The 22,379-nt window shown below is 37.2% G+C and overlaps 2 protein-coding genes across 2 annotated transcripts; both read right to left on the reverse strand.

The window, feature by feature from the left end:
* Positions 1–835: 835 nt before the first annotated feature.
* LOC122444092 (olfactory receptor 4F3/4F16/4F29) lies at positions 836–1,803 on the reverse strand. The gene has a single exon (XM_043472894.1). It carries the CDS (start codon positions 1,788–1,790, stop codon positions 852–854), a length of 939 nt encoding a protein of 312 aa, XP_043328829.1. The 5' UTR covers positions 1,791–1,803; the 3' UTR covers positions 836–851.
* A 12,045-nt stretch (positions 1,804–13,848) lies between these two features.
* Positions 13,849–14,796, reverse strand: LOC122444093 (olfactory receptor 4F3/4F16/4F29-like). Its single transcript, XM_043472895.1, has one exon. The coding sequence runs from the start codon at positions 14,785–14,787 to the stop codon at positions 13,849–13,851; it is 939 nt and encodes a 312-aa protein (XP_043328830.1). The 5' UTR covers positions 14,788–14,796.
* Positions 14,797–22,379: the final 7,583 nt, after the last annotated feature.

The raw sequence follows: 22,379 nt of genomic DNA on the forward strand, positions 1-22,379 counted from the left end.
AGAACTTATTCCAAAAAAAATCTGAAAACACAAGATGAACGTAAAAGTTTCTTAGAAGAGACAAACTACCAAAAATCAAATTTCTAGTTGAAAATATTTCTCCAGAGAAAACTCCTACCCCAAATGACTTCATTGGGTAAATTCTATAAAATATTTTTAAGAAAAAAATCATATCAACAGCGCATCTAAAAACCAACAACTGGCATCATATTTAATGATGAAAGACTGAAGGCTTTTTTCAAAAGAGTAAGAACAAGTCAATGATGTCCAATGCAACCACTTCTATTTAACACTGTACCATTTGACTTTGCTAAGTGTAATAAGGCAAGAAAAATGAATAAATTAAATCCACACCAGAATAAAAGATGAAAAATGTCTTTATTTGCTAATGAAATGATCATCTATGAAGAAAATCCTGCTTAATCTGTAAAAAACTAATAGAAGTAATGTTTTGCAAATGTGTAGGACATAATGTTAATGAACAAAAGTCTGCTGTGTTTCTATATGTTAACAACAAATAATTCTACATTAAACCCCAAAAGTAAAATTTATAACCATATCAAAAATATGGAAATTTTAGGATGAATCTCAAAATAAGATATGCAAGTCTTATTCACCAAAAACTGAAAACACTGCTGAAAGTAATTAAATGAGACTTACATAGATACAGAGGTATAGTGTTTAATGGCTCACAGGAATAAATATATTTATCATTTATCATTTTAGAAATATGTTACAGATCTGACAACACTCAAAAAGCAAAATTTGATGCTTCAATTTCCTGATCTAAAATACCAAAGACAGAAACATAAAGCTACCTTAGGGTAAGTGAGAAGACTTTATCACGTCATTTATGAAATCGTCCCATAAATCACTAGCTTTTTGCATACTCTCTTCATTGCTGCTTTCATCTCTTTATTCCTGAGTGTATAAATAACTGGATTCAAGAAAGGAGTGAGAATCGCATCAAAAATAGCAAGAAACTTGTCCATTTGGGAATTGGGGTGTGGCCATGTATAGACAAACATGGTTGGACCAAAGAACAAAATAACCACAGTGATGTGAGCTGACAAAGTGGAGAGGGCCTTGGATAAACCACCTGAGGAGCGTTTCCAAACAGTTAACAGGATGAAGATATAGGAGATGAGGAGTATAAAGAAGGAACTAACACAGATAAACCCACTATTGACAGTGACCATGAACTGAAGTCTGTAAGTATCTGTACAGGCAAGTCTGAGGAGCCGAGGGAGATCACAGTAAAAGCTGTCCAATACATTAGGACCACAGAAGGGCAAATTAACAATAAATGCTAGTTGGAACAGTGAGTGGCTGACACCAAGGGCCCAGGCAGCAGCCAAAAACAAAATGCACATCCTTGGGCTCATGATGCTCAGATAGTGGAGAGGCTTACATATGGCAACATATCTGTCAAAGGCCATGGCGATGAGCAGCACCATCTCCACCCCACCAATGACATGGATGAAGAAGATCTGAGCAATGCAGCCTCCAGAGGAAATGACTTTACGCTTTCTGAAAAGGTCACAGATCATCTTGGGAGAAGTGACAGAGCAGGCTCCCAAGTCAATGAAGGAGAGGTTGGCCAGTAGGAAGTACATGGGGGAATGTAAGTGAGGATCGGTGGTCACAGAAAACACAATGAGGATGTTCCCAGTCATGCTTGCCGCATAGAGCACAGAGGAAAAGACCAGGAGGAGCAGCTGGATCCCCCATGAGTGAGTGAGTCCCAGAAACACAAACTCAGACACCACCGAGTGATTCCCTCCATCCATCGATCCAGCCAACAGGGCTGCCGCTGAAATACTGATAACTATGAAAATGAGGACGAAAGTGTGATTATGGAGAAGATGATTTCTGATTTTTCAATGTTCTCATAATGAATGAAAAGTATGTAATTATCCAGTTCATCAAATATACAAACAAAAATAATAATTAACATTATAGCATCACAAAGTGTGGGCTGCAACATACTTCAAACATCATCAATACTCACACTTCAATGCTCTGCTCTCAAATTAACACATTAGACAAGAACAAAAATTCATGTGTGTCCATGACTTCATCAGAGCTGTTTAAATCTCTTCTGATACTGATTATTCCACATTTCCAAAATATCCCATCATGCTTTTATGTATATTCTCATAATCCACTTTTCTCACAATTCACAAAAAGTGGTGATGAGAGGAAAACATTGACTGGTCAATTGTCACCTGGAGTGAACGGGACATAAGACATGCATAGACACTGAATTAGGATAGACTGTAGATTAAGACTAAATAAATAAAAATACTAGGATATGTAAAAATGGAGGCCCTGAAAGTACAACAGGACAGGAAATGTATTCAGAGTCTAGTAAATAAAACAAACACAGTTTTGCATCACATTTTATCATATTCATGGCTATTCTGGGTGCCTCTAGTTTCCACATAATTTTTTATGACTACAAATCCCTAAACTGGACTCAGTACTCAGTAAGGCTTTCATAATGGAGCATACAGCAGCTAAGTGTGAAAGGCTTTCTCCAGGCCTAATAAATTTGTATTTGAGTGATTTCTGCAGTTTCTAATAAGGTATATTCCTAAAGTCACAGATGACATAAAATATCTCTGAAAACATTTGCTTTCTGTCCATACATGTGAAGGTACTAATGTCAGCACTTGAAACAGTTAAGATATTAAGTTGTAATTCATCAGTGCCTCAGTTTGTTGTTACCTTTAAGTCCACTGAGAACCCTCTATCCTTAAAAGTACTCAGCACTGCCTGCATGGTTACCTCTTCTAATAGCTGATATTATCCTGCTTACTTGGCTTGGGGATCTGTTCAGTTATTTAATCTTAAAGGCAATTTGTATTTCATACTTTTGATCTACAATTATAAAATAGGAATATCAAATATAAGTCACATTTTAGGAGGGCAAATAAGATTTCTTTTTGATCTTAAATCATACTATATATAAGGAGAAAGAAATGGCAACCCACTCCAGTATTCTTGTCTGGAGAATCCCAGGGACAGAGGAGCCTGGTGGGCTGCTGTCTATGGGGTTGCACAGGGTCTGACACCACTGAAGCAATTTAGCAGCAGCAGCAGCAGCATACTATATAAACATGACACAGAATTTAGTTCTTTAATACTTATAGTATTTATATGTGAGGTGGAGAGTGAGCAGACAATAGTTTTGTGTTTCTCTGTGTCCAGACACCCATGTCAATCACTCCCTATAGTAGAAAGTAGTCCCTGAAAACACCTACTAGAGGTTAATTATTTTCAGACCTAATGAAAAGCAATAGAACAGCTATACTTATATCCATTTTTTGAAGTACAGCTCCAGACCTTCTCATTCAAAGGGCCATCTGACTGATGCCCTCATTCATCCCAGTCTGCAAACATGACAGAAGCTGTCACTATGTTGGACCCCAATTCTGGGTCACCACCACCGGCATGAATGTCTTTCCTACTCTCATCTACATACACTGACTATGCTATCGCATCCCAGTCCAGTGGTCCACAGTCTCAAGGTGCACAGTGTTGCCATAAACCTGAGGCTTGCAGTAGTAGGCAGGGAATACCCACTATCTCCTGCTCATCAGAGCAGAGAGAATCAGCAGGGGAGAGGACTGATAGGATGGACATACATGGGAAAGTAATGGAGGCATGGTGGGGGCAGGATGGGGGCAAGAAGCTTAGTAATTGTTGAAAAACCTTCAAAGCTTTGGTGAGGAAAAGAATATGCACTCAGTGTGGATGGAAAGTTTTCATGGAATTATTTATGGGCCATTTTGCCCAAGTTGATTATCAATCACATGAAAAACATGAGACTCCAACCAGGTTCACACAACTAGAATTGGGGACCAGAACCAAGAGCTCTTGACTCTTTATTCTGAGAAAGATAGACTCTGGAGAAAATAATCAAGCAGGATAAAAATCCACAAAACACTATTTCCATACAATGTCCATTATTAACATTAAATTATATAATTAGTGTAATCATAAATAAAATATATAAAGTGACTGCCTAGCTAAAGATCATTTGACTAGTAAAATAGAAAATTATATTTGAGAAAGTGATTATTCACTGCTAATATATTTCTGTACTGATGTGTCTTTTTTGCTGGTTATGCAACTGGTCATTACAACTGTAAAACACTTAAGTTGTTGTCTCTAAGGAGACCTTTCTTTTAGTCTTCCTAAATTTTATTATCCTTAAAAAAGGTCAATTAAACTCACTAGCTATAATGTAAACATACTAGCTATTATTGACAATTTTGTTCATAAGAGCTTGGTTTGTTTTTTTTTTTGTTTGTTTGTTTTTTACCAATTCCTATAAATCAAAGAGCTGGGAAAAACAGTTGAAAAAACATGAATTGAACACATAACAAATCCTGTCTAATGTGGATATAACACATGTCAAGTGAATAGCAAGATAAATATCTGGAATGTGTTTTAGACATTCAATAATAGAAGATTACTAGTGTCAGCAATAGCAGGTGGGGAAGGCTGCCCCCAGGGTATAGATATTGATTTGACTCTATAAGAATTAGTGAAAGCTAAATAGAAAGAGAAAGGAATACCTTGAATAACATAATATCAAGGTGCCTTTTAATATTACCTACCATTATTCATGTGTATATAGCTCATATAATATACCCAGATGCATTACAGAAGTCAACAAATAGTTCTCAACTGTGAGGTTATATTAACAACAGCCTTATTAAAGCCATGACTACAGGTCAATGATCTTTATTATTCTTTTTGTTTTATTCTTGATTCTCTCTGCCATCTTTTTCAATAGTTTCAACATGCTTAAGGGAAAGTTTCTCATTTAAAAACTTATAGGAGTCATGACGAGTAGTCTCCCAGTGAGAAGGCTTTACAACATTTTTCTCATTTGGATTAGCTAACATTTCATCTCCATATCTAGAGTCAGCACTCAACTTATTTTCAGAAGTATATGGAATAATCTGAGATGTACAGAAAAGTAAAATAGGAGAATGAATAAATTTAAAATATTTAAAATATCTTAAAGTTGGATAGAGGGGAAATTAGAAAAGATGTGTAAAATGACAAAAAAGAAGCAAGAGGAGAAAAGAGAAAGAGCACATCAGAGTTCAGAGAGTACAAAATACCGTAGCCTGTATTTCTGAGAACCCAGTTCAGTTAAGGAGAATATCACCCTCTCACCTTTAATTCACTGATTCAGGGCTGCTCCTGACTTTGCAACAGTGGATTGCATTTAAGGAAGGCAGATGCTTCTATCACCTGCCCTGTCAGGCTCACAAAGTTTCTATGAAAATCACACTTGATAATGGATGGACAGGTTGCCTTTTATGCTGCACAATGATACACACATGTAACTCACAGTAGAAATTCAGCTCTTATTATGACTTGAGGAGTCTAGCAAATATTAAGCAGAAAAAGGTGTACAGGACAATACGCAGCAGATATATGAAATTCTCCCCTAAGTACATTTTCTGTACATTCTACTATCCCGGGAGGGCTCTCTGCCCTGTCAGCTTCTACTACTGCAGGTTAGAGTACAGTTGTTTTCAACACGTGGTTCTTCTATAACATGGATTTATCACATGGATACATGCTCATATCAAAAATCCAGAAACAATTTCCAGATTTTCACCTCTATCTTCTTCAGTCCCAAAAATACAAAACTTCACATATTTCCTTTCATGCCTTACAGTAGAAGAGTTAATGGCTTGGGCTCTGACGTCAACCAGGGTTTTTTTTTTTTCTTTCATTGAGGCTCAGCTGCTCACTTGCTGTGTGAGAATGATAAAGTTATCTGACCTCTCTGAGCTTCAGTTTTGTCATTATTAGCATAGAGATAATAATACCTCCCTAGCAGGGTGTTGTGGGAAGTAAATGATATATGTATGTAAACATACCTGCCTCAGTACCTAGCACACAGCATGACACGATAAATAGTACTTATTGTATAGTAAGGACTAGTCACATCGTGGCTTTCAAGGATCGACAACATTACCGAGTATCTGAATCATTCATTATTCTAACGTATTGAACCTAGACCTTGTTTTATAAATTTTTATGTCTACACTTGTACTCAATCACTTAAGTATATTTCCCAAATAACTGTACTTTCCAGGCGAGATGTTAACCAATATTAGCCCGAAGGATGCAGGAAGAAGCTCAGTGCTCTGCTCAGGCTGTGACCCTTTCACTACTGCCATCCCCATAATCCAAAGTCATAAATTTCAATTCCTCACATTAAAAAAGTTAAATTTTTCCTGACCGCTTCAGACAATACTGGCTATTTCTTTAATGTTTAAGGATAAAAGTGAGTCAGAAGGAAGAAAGAAGAAGGGCAGGTGCTTTGAGGCATTTCTAAAGTCTGTGTCTATACAAAGCAGATATGTATTGAGCTGAGGCAAGGAAGCCAAACTATACAGTACCAGTTGTTCAGGAGAATACAATATTCTCCAAACTGCCTTTTTCAATAGGCATATTGAATTCTTTAGTTTTGACCTCCAATTTAACTATGCAATTTGAGAAAACATAGGTCGTTTAGGTGCATTATAAAGTCAGATGCTTACTTAAGACCAAAGTCTTATATTCTATTCTCATTCTTAATTTCTCACTTATTTATTTGCTAATTTAAAATGGATTTGCTTTCTATGTGCCAGGTCTCAAGAAAGGCCAATGTTGTACAACTTCGATCCTTATCTAATATGTATATAAATATACATCATTGTGTGAGGAGGTCACAGACATGAACAGATTCTCTAATATATGAGAAGAGTGGGGAAAGTAACTACAGTGATGAGAAAAGGCAGCACAGCAAATGTGACATTTGTGTATAGCTTTAGAGATGGTAAATATTATAATACACAAACATAGGAACTAAAATTTCATTTAAAGAAGATGGTCCCTTGGATTGCAAGATCAAACCAGTCAATCCTAAAGGAAATCAACCCTGGATATTCATTGGAAGGACTGATGCTGAAGCTCCAATACTTTGATCACTTGATTCAGAGATGACTCACTGAAAAAGACCTTGATGCTGAAAGATTGAAGTCAAAAGAAGAGGGTGGCAGACAATGAGATGGTTAGATAGCATCACCAACTCAATGGACATGGATTTGAGCAAACTCCAGGAGATACTAAAGGACAGGGAAGCTTGATATGCTATGGTACATAGGGTGGCAAGAGTCAAACACAACTTAGCAACTGAACAACAACAACAAAATATTAAAAGCAGGTAAGTTTGGTATTCATTGAGTTAACAGTGAAGCATGCAGTTTGTCTACAGCATAAATGTTGCTTTGGAGAAGAGGAGAAAACTGGTAAAGATTAGTTTCTGCCTGACACTGAGAACTAATCTATTTAAGAATTATTAAGTAGGGAGACAATGAAGGATTGGGAGCAAGGAACTGATGATTAGGTCAGTCATTAGGGAAAATACTCCAACCATAACTGGAATAGGTCAATTGGAGGTAAAAACAAAACAAAACAAACAAACAAAAAAAAAAAAACAATGGAAGTAGGGAATCCCTTAAGAAAATGATGAAATAAACAGATCAGGGAGGCCATGGAGAAGCATCAGGACTATACTTTTATCTATACGAATATAAGTACAGAAGACAGAAATACTGGTAAGTAAAAACCCAAAGGAATTGGTGACTGATTAAAGTTGATGTGAACATGAAAGAGAGAGAAGTCAAAGATGACACCAAGATGTATGCATGAATAGAATAGTCATGGATTCATTTTTAAAAAGAAGATAGTTGGACATGGATTTGTGATGATGGAGAAAAGAGATTATCACATTTACATTAAGCAAGTGACATTTACATTAAGCAAGCCACACTGACAGTGTGAAAGGAAGCAAAGGAGCCAATGAGTTAGGCAGAACATTCATGGAGAGAGGAGGACAACTGGCTGTGAGCCAGAGAAGCCAAAACAGTGAATCAAGAACAAAGGATGAAAACAGAGAGCAAAAGGAGAGAGTCAAAAAATGCTGTTAGTGAGATGTCCAGGTGGAAATATCAGACAGGATACATGGAAACAAGCATAGATTCAAGACATAACTGCATAGTAATCCATGTAAGTGTAATAAATGTATGTATAAGAGTGAGTACATTTTTTGAGGGAAAGAGTATAGAGGAAAAAAATAAAAAGGAAATAAAGTAAAGATCCCACCATGTAAAACATCACACTGACAGTCTGAAGGAAGCAAAGGAGCCAATGAGTTAGGCAGAACAGTCAAGGAGACAGGAGGACAATTAGCTGTGAGCCAGAGAAGCCAAAATGCAACAGTGAATCAAGAACGAAGGATGAAAACAGAACAAAAGGAGGGAGTAGAGAAATGCTATAACAGTGAAGAAAGGGGGATGATAAAAAGAGAAGTAATATAAGAAAACTGAGATATCATCTGACATAAGTTTCTACTTTGCAACTGGGTGATTTCAGCCTGGTATATCATAGGTACACATTATAAACATCAAATGGGTTCATTAAGGTGTGAACAATAGAATAGATGAGGTAGAGTTGTTTAAGATAGAGTTAATTAAAGGTACCCATTAGGGGCTGGATAACAAAGATTGCAGAGAACTTACAAACTACTCTGTTTTAACACACACCAGCAATGCTCAGCAGCTTGAAATCAACCAAAAAAACACTTTAACTATTAGGGTGAAAAGGGCTGAGAAGTGAAATGGCAAGTGAAGAAGGAGGTTACAAAGGTGTAAAAGGTTTCTGGTCACTGGACAGTACCACCAGACAGTCAAGCCTGACCATAAACCACAGGCCAGAAAGAAAAGCACATGAGACCAAAAAAATAAATATTTTAAAATGAGGACCATCACTTGGGAAACTTGTAGTCATACAATAAATTGAGTCTTCCATGGTATTCTTGTATGGCTTTATTATCATTCTTTGAAGTGTTGCTGTGTACTTCCTCTTACTCATACCCTAACTGTCCATACACGTGAGTCTTCTTCATGAGCCTAATTCCCGATCCACTCTCCTTCTCTAGCGCCAGCAGAAAACTGCCACAGAGAAGGTTAACATCACCACAAGCTGAGGAAAACTCAGTTTTTGCATTCCTGGAACAAGAACCTTGGCTCAGTAGTTTTCTCACTATGGATTTTATTTTTGTCCTTCCCACCTACCTGTTTTGTCAAGGGAACTAAGAGAACAGCATCATTAAGAAGTCACATAGATATAGTTCTCCCAAAATCAACCAGATCCTATGCAGTATCATTACAGACACACAAAAATAGTTATATAAACAGTCAGAGCAACAGCTAATTACAACCCCAGGGGTTAGTGACCAAGTGGTGCTGCAGAGATCTGCGAATTATCACCTATGGTCGTTTTGATTTCCCACTGTAGCCAAGCAGAGAAGCTGTTAATGACGAGAAATGAGACCTTCAGGTTTCTTATGACAAACAAGTACTGACCATCTTTTAAAGCTACTTTAAATATTTACTTTATGATGGTTAAAGTTGAATTCCAGAGTAACATTTTAATTTGTCCTTTAAAATGTTGATTACCACAATAATATTCAACTTAAACACAGAATATATTAAGTATGAAGAATATTACACAGCAATAAAACCACACAATATTCCATGAAAAAGAAAGTGAAGAGAATATATAAGGAAATGAGATTTAAATTGACTTCAAAAATAATACTTTAATACATATTCTATTGAAGCCCCAGAACCATATTGTGAAGTAGATATAACTGTTACCACATAATCTCAGAAAAATTATTGATACTATATAGATATTATAAGCTTGAGCTATATATGAAGTTAGGACTTTCTTAATTTTTCTTCTCTTTCTTTCTTAAATTATAAAAAAGTCGACATTACCCAACACATTCATGAAGCACAGGATCTTGAATCCAAATTTTAGGCATGCATAACAGATAAAACTGTAGGTCAACCTCAATTATGTAAATAAATTCAGAGTTTCAGTCTAAGATTCCAGTCTTGAGATGCTTCTCCCTCTCTTTCTTTAAATAATGAGATGAAATATAAATGTGAACTCCATTCTTACAAAAACCAGGAAATCTACCTACAATTCCAAGGCATGACATGTAAAGTAAAACCACATGCCATAAAAATTGAAATAGGACAAGAATGAACACCAAAGAAAATGCATGCCTCTAAAGATCTTGAATCAGTCAGGAAGTTCAGTAGTCTCAAAAAGAGGTAGCTATGTTGAGAATAAAACCAGTGATCATCACTTTGAACAGGAGTATCAGAATGTGTGAACCCTCACATTAGAAAGTGATGGGGTAATGGAACTTAAAGAGAAAGATACAGATACAGCACCTTTGAAATAGTTAGGCCATGTGTATAGCATGGCAAGAAGTGGGGGAAAGCATCCAGACATTGGCAATTGCCATTATATAATGAGAAGAAACAGACAAATCATAAGATATATGATAAATATTAACAAATATGACCACTCTGAGTCAGTAGTTAGACCAGCAGCCCAGGCTTGAGTCATACTAACAAATGAGAGGTATTTTGAAAACAACATTCCAAAACTCAATTGCCTTCTATCATATATCACAATCACTCCCACCTCCTCCTTCATGATATCCTTTCAAATATCTAGTATATTAATAGATTAATGATGATAAAAATTATATTTCATAGCATAATGATTCTATTATAAAATAATGATGACCTGTATGAATATACTTCAATAAGAAAGAAAAGGGAAAATGACATAAGATATACAGCAAACACATAATAGAAGGTTATGCCATGAACTAGTGAAAATTATAAGTAAATTTTCAATGAAAATGTAAAGATATCTTCTTTCTGAAATGACATTTAGAAAATATGAGTCAAATTAAATAAATGACAGAAAGTATGAAGTGATGAAAAATAAACTGGAAATTTCAAAAAGTAAATAACAAAATGAAAGTGTGAAAGAAATGAAGATCACTAACAGAAGAAAAAAGTGGGAGCTTAAATATTCTAAAAAGAATAGAGTTTAAAAGAATTAAAGAAAATATAGATTAAAATAATATCCAACAAATTAAAAATTAGTGTTTCTTAAAGAGTTCATGTTTATTATAGAAATTATTTAAAATAAAAGCAAAAGAACACTTCTCCAAAACAAAAGAAACATTGAATTTACAGACTAAATGGCTTATCAGAAACCAGGGAGGGGGGGGGAATATTGCATGGGTCACATCAAGGCAAATCCAACTGGTTATCAAACCTCGTGTGCACAAAATAAAGAAACTTAAAAAAAAAAAAAAGAAAGCTTAGGAAACAGAGTTCTCATGAGGCCTTACTGAATAAAATAGAGACTAAACTTCACTATTCAAAAAATGAACAGATATGGTAATAGTAAATTAAGAAGTTTAATATTAAACAGTCCTGGGAATCCTGGGGACTATGGTTAAAGAACAGAATACAAATGTCACAAACTATGACAGTATGAAGAGTAATTAGTTACATGTCAGTTATATAGTAATAAAACTGGAAAATATATTTTGAAAAAATAATTATATTAGTAACAAAAATTAAAAACAAAAATATTTCTACTGAAATATTCTGATTTCTTTATCTTTCATAGTAGGAGGGATTCAAAATTACTTTAAGGGTGATTAATTATTATTTTAAAGTATAGGGGTAATGATTAAAAGAACTAAGAATTAAGAAATCAAATAAAATTGAGTGATGAAGGGGAAACGGATAGGGGGGTGGGTAAAAGATGAAAGGCATGTATACTAATTTCTACTATAGTGAGAAGCCATTTCCTTCTCCATTTCCTTCTTTCCAACCCAGTGATTGAACCTGGGTCTCTGGCATTGCAGGTAGATTCTTTACAATCTGAGGCACAAAAGCCCACAGTGAGGAGTCAATGGGTACTATCTTTGAGGTAACATGAAGTCACAGCATTACCTATGTTATATATAATGAGTAATTAAAACTCAGTATAAACCTTCAAAGTTATTAAAAGAAAACACACACACAAAGAAATAAAACATCATATAGAGAGAAATTTTAATACACTAAAAGTATTCAAAAGGATGCATAAAATTAATTCATTTACTTATCCTAATATTTATTGACTACCCCATTGCCAGAAGTGTGCCCAGTGCAAATGATTGATAGTTCCCTCATCTTGAGGTTTTATATACTAGAGACAGAGGCAGATATTAGTTAAACAACCACAGAAAGAAATGCAAAATTGCAAACATGAAAATTACACTGTCATGTTGTAATAGAAGGATTTGATGTAAGCAACAAAGTCAGTAAAGATTTCCTGAAGAAGGAACTGGAACTAAAATCTAAATGATAAATAGATGTTGACTATGAATGGAAGACAAAAGATCCCTGAAGGGGGAACAATCTGTGCTTCCCCTTGAGGCCAGAGTGAGCACTGGAAGTGAAACCTGGAAATACATTGAGAGAAAATGAGGGGAGATTTATATAGGATAAGGCTGAAATAAGTAGTGGGATACTGTTTCTAGGAGAATGAGAAGACAAGGAAAATTTAAAATCTTCCTCCAAGGAGGATGACATGAACAGACTAGATATTTATGACTATCACTTGGGTCCCTGTGTACAGAGCAGATTTGAAGGAATCTGGACTGGATGTTGGGGCTTTCCACATGGTTCTAGTGGTAAAGAACCTGTCTGCCAATGCAGGACTTAAGAAACGTGGGTTCAGTCCCTGGGTCAAGAAGATCCCCTGGAGGAGGGCATGGCAATCCACTTCAGTATTCTTGCCTGGAGAATCCCATGAACAGAGGAGCCCGGCAGGCTATACAGTCCATGGGGTCACAAAGAGTTGGGCACAACTAAGTGACTTAGCACACAGCACACAAATGGAAAAAATTGGCTATACTGGACTTATGACATTTGGCAAGCACTGGAAACTCACGCTGGATTTTTACAGTGCACTACAAAAAGTTCTATAAATTTGCATTGAAAATATTTGATTCATATCTCTCTCTAATTATATCTCCTCCAGGCCATACATCTTGGGGTGCTTCAATGTGTTCTTAGAAACAATTCCAGATACAGAATAAATACAATGCTGTATATAAAAAGAAATGAAGTTTTAGGAGACAGATAAAAGAATGAATAATTGGTTCATGAATATACATATATGTGAACAACAGGAAACCAGTAGTGTCATTTGTTTAGGCTTTCAAAAATCTTCCCAACAGGGTTTATGTCACCAATAAAAAAAATATTGGTGATTAAGAGAAAGTAGTGAGAAAGAGGCAGAAAGCAGAAGACAATGAGGCCAGAGGGACTGGCATTTCCTTAGTCTGGAGTCAGATACTTGGTAACTTGTTGATGGAGAATCTGAACAGAAAATTTTCCTGCTGAAGAAGATATCTATATCCTCAAAATTATAAAGAGATACTTGATATAATAAACCTGAAGGACTTGGATGAAATGTGAGTATTTTCCAACTCACCAAAGGAATGAGAAAAAGACCCATTCTTGGTAAATGTGGAGATTATCAATGGAATAATTAGCATCCTGGTTACTTCTAGATGTAGATTATGGGTAAATATATGGACAAATTGAAACAATTATCAGTTTAAAATCTTGAAAGAAAAGAGAAGTAAAGAAACTAGCTAGAAAGAAATAATTAATTAGATGATATAATTAGAACATATGCATGTGATCTCATATAAATTAACATAAATTTTGAATTAAGGCTTTACTTGTCTAAATGTTTATTCTCTTTAGGGAAGAGAATTAATCTAACAGAGTGTGGTAACACTCTACTTATGAGCTAATGAACTAGAAAAAGTTAATTTCAGATACAGGTAACATAATGATCAGGATAAAATCCTTTTAACATTATTTATGAAATCTTTCTAAAAATCACAAATGGTCTGAAAGCTCTCTTCATTGCTAACTTCATCTCTTTATTCCTGAATGTGTAGATGACTGGATTTAAAAAAGGAGTGAGAACAGCATCAGAAAGAGCAAGAAACTTGTCCATTTGGGAATTGGGGTGTGGCCATGTATAGACAAACATGGTTGGACCAAAGAACAAAATAACCACAGTGATGTGAGCTGACAAAGTGGAGAGGGCCTTGGATAAACCACCTGAGGAGCGTTTCCAAACAGTTAACAGGATGAAGATGTAGGAGATGAGGAGTATAAAGAAGGAACTAACACAGATAAACCCACTATTGCCAGTGACCATGAACTGAAGTCTGTAAGTATCTGTACAGGCAAGTCTGAGGAGCCGAGGGAGATCACAGTAAAAGCTGTCCAATACATTAGGACCACAGAAGGGCAAATTAACAATAAATGCTAGTTGGAACAGTGAGTGGCTGACACCAAGGGCCCAGGCAGCAGCCAAAAACAAAATGCACATCCTTGGGCTCATGATGCTCAGATAGTGGAGAGGCTTACATATGGCAACATATCTGTCAAAGGCCATGGCGATGAGCAGCACCATCTCCACCCCACCAGTGACATGGATGAAGAAGATCTGAGCAATGCAGCCTCCAGAGGAAATGACTTTACGCTTTCTGAAAAGGTCACAGATCATCTTGGGAGAAGTGACAGAGCAGGCTCCCAAGTCAATGAAGGAGAGGTTGGCCAGTAGGAAGTACATGGGGGAATGTAAGTGAGGATCGGTGGTCACAGAAAACACAATGAGGATGTTCCCAGTCATGCTTGCCGCATAGAGCACAGAGGAAAAGACCAGGAGGAGCAGCTGGATCCCCCATGAGTGAGTGAGTCCCAGAAACACAAACTCAGACACCACCGAGTGATTCCCTCCATCCATCGATCCAGCCAACAGGGCTGCCGCTAAAATACTGATAACTATGAAAATGAGGACGAAAGTGTGATTGTGGAGATGATAATTTCTGATTTTTCAATGTTCTTGTAATGAATGAAAAGTATGTAATTATCCGGTTCCTCAAATATACAAACAAAAAGATAACAATCAACATAGTATCATCACAATGTTTGAGCTGCAATGTCCTTCAAATCTATCATCACAAATACTCTCACTTCAACATTCTGTTCATAAATTAACAGAGTAGGCAAGTACAAAAGATTCATGAGTGTCCATGCCATTCATCAGCTGTTTAAATCACTTCTGGGGACTTCCCTGGTGGTCCTCTGGTTGGGAATACACCTTGCCATGCAGGGAACAGGGGTTTGACCCCTGCTTGGGGAACTAAGATCCCACATACCTCGGAGCAACTGAGCCAGTGCTCTGCAGTCACAGTATAGAGTCCATGCACCTCAACAAAAGATCCCACATAATGCACCAAAGATCCCACCTGCTGGAACTAAGATCTCACATAGCCAATAAGTAAAGATTTTTTTAATTCACTTCTGATATTGACTATTCCTTATTTCCAAAATATTCTGTCATGGTTTTATATATATTCTCATAATCCACTTTTCTCACAATTCACTGACAAAAAGTAGTCATGAGAGGAAAACATGATTGATTGGTCGATTGTCACCTGGATTGAAAGTTACATGAGACATGAATTGATAGTCTCCTGTCTCTTATCCTCATCTCAGGATAAGCTATAGATTGAGACTAAATAAAGAGAATGTCATCTGTAAAACTGGAGATCCCACAAGTATAGTAAAACAGGGGAAGTATGTGGACTTCAATAAGAAATTAAAAAACCACTGTTTCCATCACATTTTATCATGTCCATGGCTATTCTGGGTGCCTCTAGTTTCCAAATAATTTTTCATGACTACAAAATCCCTAAACTGGACTCAAAACTCAATGAGGCTTTCATAATGGAGTCTACAGCAGCAGGTGTGAAAGGCTTTCTCCAGACCTAATAAATGTGTTTTTGGGGAATTTCTGCAGTTTCTGCTAAGGTATATATCTAAAGCAGCCACAGATGATGTAAAATATCCTGAAAGCATTTTTCGTTCATACATGTGAAGGTACAGAAGTCAGCACTTGGGATAGTCGAGATACTAAGTAGTAATTCATCGGTGTCTCAGCTTTGTCTTAATGTCATCTCTTATGTTCACTGATAGACCCCTATGCTTTAAAGTATTCAGTATCACCTGCATGATAACCTATTCCAGTAGCTGATATTATCCTGCTTAATTTTACTTTGAAATCTATTCAGGTATTTTATCTTCAAGGCAATTTGTATTTTATATTTCTGATTTATGATTATAAAATATGAGAAATATCAAACACTAATAAGTCCCATTATAGGAGGGCAGATGAGATTCCTTCTTGATATTAAATCATAATATACAAAGTGTGACACTGGAGAGTTAGTTCTTTAATATATGTAGTATTTATATGTGAGGGAGAGGGTAAGCAGACAATGGTGTGTTTCTCTGTGTCCAGACACCCATCTCAATCACTCCTTGTAGAAAGAGCAGTCCCTGAAAACACCTGCTAGAGGTTAATTATTTTAGGACTTAATGAAATGCAGTAGAACAGGTATACTGATATCTTTCATTTTTTGAGGTACAACTCCAGACCTTCTCACTCAAAGGGCCATCTGACTGATGCCCTCATTCATCATAGACTGCCCAACTGACGGAGTCTCTCACTATAGTCTGACTCCAATTCTGGGTCAGCATCATTGGCGTGAATGCCTTTCTATTCTCATCTACATATATTGACTACACTATCATATCCGAATCGAATGGTCCATAGTCTCAAGGTGCACACTTTCTGTTACCAGAAACCTGAGGCTTGGAGCAGGGTGCAGGGAACAACCACTTTCTGCTGCTCATCAGGTTGGAGGAGTCCCCAGGGGATGAGACTGATGGGGCAGACATACAGAGGAAGGGAGTGGAGGCACAGCATGGGGGGAAGGCAAGAGGCTCAGTAATTATTGGAAAGGTACAAGGTTTTGGTGATGAAAAGCACATGTTCTCAGTGTGATGGGATGAAAAGCTGTCAGGGAATTATGTATGGGCCATTTTGTCCAAGATGGTTATCATTCACATGAAAAACACGAGGCCACATCCAGGTTCACATAACTGGAAGAACTGGAAACCAAAACCTAGGTCTCTTGACTCTTATTCTAGAAAGACAGACTCAAGAGAAAATCAAGTTAACAAAAAGAAAACAATTTTTCTTTGTGAAAATCAAAACTAACAAGAGGTACTCATACACTATCCATTATTAACATTAAATTATGTATCTACCCAATAATAAATAAATATTGCCTAAAAACAGTTAAAGATTATTTGACTAGTACAATTGCAAATTATATTGGGAAAGTGGTTATTCATTCCTGTTATGTTTGTGCTCTGTTTCTTCATATTTTTCTGGTTATGTAACTGGTCATTACAACTGTAAAACAATTAGGACGTTTCCAAGGAGGCTATTCTTTTGGTCTTCCTAGATTTTATTATTCTGAAAGGATAATTAAAGTGAAGTCTCTCAATCATGTCCAACTCTTTGTGACCCCATGAACTGTAGCCTACCAGGCTCCTCCATCCATGGGATTTTCCAGGCAAGAGTACCAGAGAGGGTTGCCATTTCCTTCTCCAGGGGATCTTCCCGGCCCAGGGACTGAACCCCGGTCTCCTTCATGGTAGGCAGATGCTTTCCCCTCTGAACCACCAGGGAAGTCCATTAAAATCCCAATTAATTATTACAGCTTTTATTGACTTTAACCTTCATAGTGAGTCTTTTGCTAACACTTGTAAATCAAATACTTGAGAAAACAGTTGGAAAAAAAACTATGAACTATGAACATAATAAATATTGTCTAATGCAGAATACAATATGTCAATTGAATAGTGAGATATTTGATGATTTGGCGGGGGGGTGGCGAGGGAGATGTGTTCTAGAGATTCAAATAGAGAAGATACCTACGTGTCGGCAACACCAGGTGGGTAAGCTGCTCCAAGGGCATAAATACTGATCTGGCTCTAGAAGAATTACTGAGAGAGAAGGAAGATATATACAAAGTTTGGGAAATATCTTGAATTATAATATGAAAATGCTCTTTAATATTAACTACCATTATTCACAGGCTACCCAGGTGGTTCAGTGGGTAGAGTCTGCCTGCAATGCAGGAGAAACAAGACACAAGTTCGATTCCTGGGTCGAGAAGATCCCCTGGAAGAGGGCATGGAAACCCACTCCAGTATTGTCTGGAGAATCCCATGGACAGAGGAGCATGGCATGCTACAGTCTACAGGGTTGCAAAGAGTTGGACAAGACTGAAGTGATTCAGCACACAAACAAGCACCATTATTCACACGTATATAGTTCATGGTATATACCCAGACACATAGAAAGTCAAAAGATAGTTCTTGATTGAGAGGTTATGGGTGGTTCAATAGTAAAGAATCTGCCTGCCAATGCAGGAGATGCAGGAGACCCAGGTTCGATCCTTGGGTTGGGAAGATCCCCTGGAAGAGGAAATGGCAACCCACTTTAGTATTCTTGACTGGGAAATCCCATGGACAGAGAAGTCTGGCAGGCAAAAGTGCATAGGGTCACAAAGAGTCAGACATGACTGAGCAACTGAGCACATAGGCATTAATAACCCAAGGCTTATTAAAGTCATGCCATCAATCTTCTTGATTCTCCCCATCATCTTTTTCAATAGTTTAAATACACTTAAGGGAAAGTTTCTTACTTAAAAACTTAGAGAGACAAGACCATTAGACTTCCAATGAGAAGGCACCTATAGCTTTACCAACACATTTCTTGTTGGGGATTAGCTAGCATTAATCTCCAAACCAAGAGCCAGCACTCAACCTGTTTTCCAAAAGTTTATGGGTACATAGAAAAACAAATTAGGGAGAAAGAATGAATTTAAAATATGTAAAATATCTTAAAGATTGGATAGAGGAGAAATTAGAAAAGATATGCACAATAACAAAAAAAAAAAAAAGAAGCAGCAAGAGGAGAACAGAGAGAACACATCAGGGTTCAGAGAGTGTGAAATACCATAGCCTCTAATTCTGAGAACCCAGGTCAGTTAAGGAGAACATCACCCTCTCATCTTTAATTCACTGATTCAGGGCTGCTCCTGACTTTGCAACATTGGGTAGCATTTAAGGAAGGCTGCTGCTGCTGCTAAGTCACTTCAGTCATGTCCGACTCTGTGTAACCCCATAGGCGGCAGCCCACCAGGCTCCCCCGTCCCTGGGATTCTCCTGGCAAGAACACTGGAGTGGGTTGCCATTTCCTTCTCCAATGCATGAAAGTGAAAAGTGAAAGTGAAGTCGCTCAGTTGTGTCCGACTCAGCGACCCCATGAACAGCAGCCCACCAGGCTTCTTCATCCATGGGATTTTCCAGGCAAGAGTGCTGGAGTGGGGTGCCAGTGCCTTCTCCGTTAAGGAAGGCAGATGGTTCTATTACCTGCCCAGTTAGGCTCACAGAGTTTCTGTGAAAACCACACTTGGTAATGAATAGCAGGTTGCCTTCACACTGCACAATGATATATACATTTAATTCACAGTAAAATATTCAACTCTAATTATGACTTGAGGAGTCTATCATATACTAAGCAGAAAAAGGTGTGCAGGACAATAGATAACAAGCACATAAAATTCTCCCCATGTATGTTTTCTTTATATTCTACCATCCCAGGAGGGCTCTCTGCCTGGGCAGCATCTGCTGTTAGGGTCACAGTATTGTTATTTTCAAAGGTATGGTTCTTCTATGCGGTGGATTTATCACATAGCTATATGTTCATATTCAAAGGTCCAGAAATCATTTTCATTCATCTCTTAATTTCTTCAGTCCAAAAATGCAAAAATTCACAGATTTCCTTTCATGCATTATAGTGAAATAGTTAATAGCTTGGGCTTTTGCACTAGTCTTTTCTATTTTAGTTGAAGCTCAGTTGCAAATCTGCTGTGTGAGCATGACAAAGTTACTTTATCTGAAATTCAGTTTTCTCACTATTTCTCATTGAGATAATAACACCTCCCTTGTAGGTTGTTGTGAGAAATAAACGACATGTATTTAAACATACCTACCTCATAACCTCACACATATGCGTGTGTGATCAGCTGTTTCAGTCAGTTCTGACTCTGCAATCCTATGGACTGAGGTACACCAGACTCCTCTGTCCATGGGATTCTCCAGGTAAGAATACTGGAATGGGTTGCCATGCCCTCCTCCAGGGGATCTTCCATACCCAGGGATTGAACCCAAGTGTCTTATGTCTCCTGCATTGACAGGTGGGTTCTTTACCACTAGCGTCACCTGGAAAGCCCTAAGTGGCTATTAAGTATAGATAATTATTTCTGATATTCTGAATCCTTCACTATTCTAAATTATTAATAATTAAACTAGACCTTATTTATGCCTACACTTGCACCCAATAAATTAAGAATATTTCCCAAATATTTTTACTTCTCAAGGGAGGTATTAACCAGAGAGCCTAAGGTTACAGGAAGAAGCTTAGTGCTCTCATCAGGTTGTGACGCTTTCACTACTGCCATCCCAATAATCCAAAGCCATAAATTTCTATTTCTCACATTTAAAAAGTTAAGTTTTCCCTAACAGTGGATATTTCTCTTGCCTTTATGGTTAAAAGTGAGGCAAGTAGGAAGAAAGGGCAAGAGCAGCTGCGTCCATCCAGGAGCAAATATGTATTGATCTGCTGAGACAAGGAAGCCAAATTGTGCAATATCAGCTGCTAAGGAAAATATAATTTTCTCCAAACTGTCTTTTTCATTTGGCATATTAAAATTCTTTAGTTATGACTTCCACTTTGACTGTACAAGTGAAAAAAAAAGAGGCAGTTTAGGCATATAATAAAGTCAAATGGTTATTCAAGACTGAAGTCTTAATGATGTTCTATTCCCATTCTTATTTTCTCACTTATTCATTTTGTTAATTTAAAATGAATTTGCTTTCTATATACTGCTGCTGCTGCTGCTAAGCCACTTCAGCTGTGTCCGACTCTGCACAACCCCATAGACGGCATCCCACCAGGCTCCCCCATCACTGGGATTCTCCAGGCAAGAACACTGGAGTGGGTTGCCATTTCCTTCTCCAATTTTCTATACACTAGGTCTCATGAAAGACCAATGTTGTACAAAGTCAATCTTTATCAAACACATATATAAATATACATCAGGCATTGTGTGATGTAGGTCACAGAAGTGGAATAGACCCTCTAAAATATGAGGAGAGTGGGGAAAGGTAATTCCAATGATTAGAAAAGACAGCATAGCAAATATAACACTGTGTATACTTTTCAGTTCAGTTCAGTCGCTCAGTCATGTCCGACTCTTTGCAACCCCATGAATCGCAGCATGTCAGTCCTCCCTGTCCATCACCAACTCCCAGAGTCTACTCAAACCCATGTCCATTGAGTTAGTGATACCATCCAACCATCTCATCCTCTGTCGTCCCCTTCTCCTCCTGCCCTCAATCCCTCCCAACATCAGGGTCTTTTCCAGTGAGTCAACTCTTCACATGAGGTGGCCAAAGTACTTTTAAGACATGGTAAATATTACAATACATGAACATGGGATCTAAAATGTCATCTCAATCAAATAGTAAAATATTAAAAATACATAACTTTGGTATTCACTGGGTTAACGGTGAAGCATGCAGATTGTCTATTTTATAGACATTGTTTCAGAAAAGAGAAGAAAGACTGGTACAGATTAGTTTCTGCCTGATATTGAGAATTAATCTCAGATATTCAAGACATTAAATAATTACAGGAAGTCAATGACAGAGAGTGTGTAAGGAATTGATGATGAGGCTAATTATTAAGGGAGATACTCTATCCATTACTGTGATAGGGCAGTTGGAGGAAAGAAGCAATGGAAGCAAGGAAAAGACAATGATGAAATAAAGCAGATTTGGGAAGCCATGCTGCTGATGAGGACTACATAGTTTATCCACAACAGTACTGATACAGTAGAAATATTGAGAAGTAAAAACCCAAAGAATCTAGTGACTGATTAAAGTTGATGTGAACATGAAAGATGCAAGTCAAAGGTGACACCAAGATGTGTGCATGAGCAGGATAATCGTGGATTCATTTTTTAAAAGAGGGTAGTTGGACATGGAATTTACAAAGGTGGAGAAAATAGATTATCATGTTTATATTAAGCAATTAGAGTTTAAGATAGTAATGAGATACCAGGTGGAAAATATGGGACAGGATATATGGAAAGAAGTATAGATTCAAGACATAATTGTATCATAATCCATGTAAGAGTAATAAATTAATATATAAGAGTGAATAAGTTCTCTGAAAGCATGAGTACAGAGGGAAAAAACAAGATAAGGAAATAAGCAAAGATCCCACCCTGTAGAACATTACACAGACAGTGTGAAAAGAAAAGGAGCCAATGACTTGGGCGGAACAGTCCGGGAGATAGGAGGACGACTGGCTGTGAGCCAGAGAAGCCAAAAAGTGAATCAAGAGTG

The sequence above is a fragment of the Cervus canadensis genome, chromosome 6 (genome assembly GCF_019320065.1).
Source record: "Cervus canadensis isolate Bull #8, Minnesota chromosome 6, ASM1932006v1, whole genome shotgun sequence".
Lineage (NCBI taxonomy): Eukaryota > Metazoa > Chordata > Mammalia > Artiodactyla > Cervidae > Cervus > Cervus canadensis.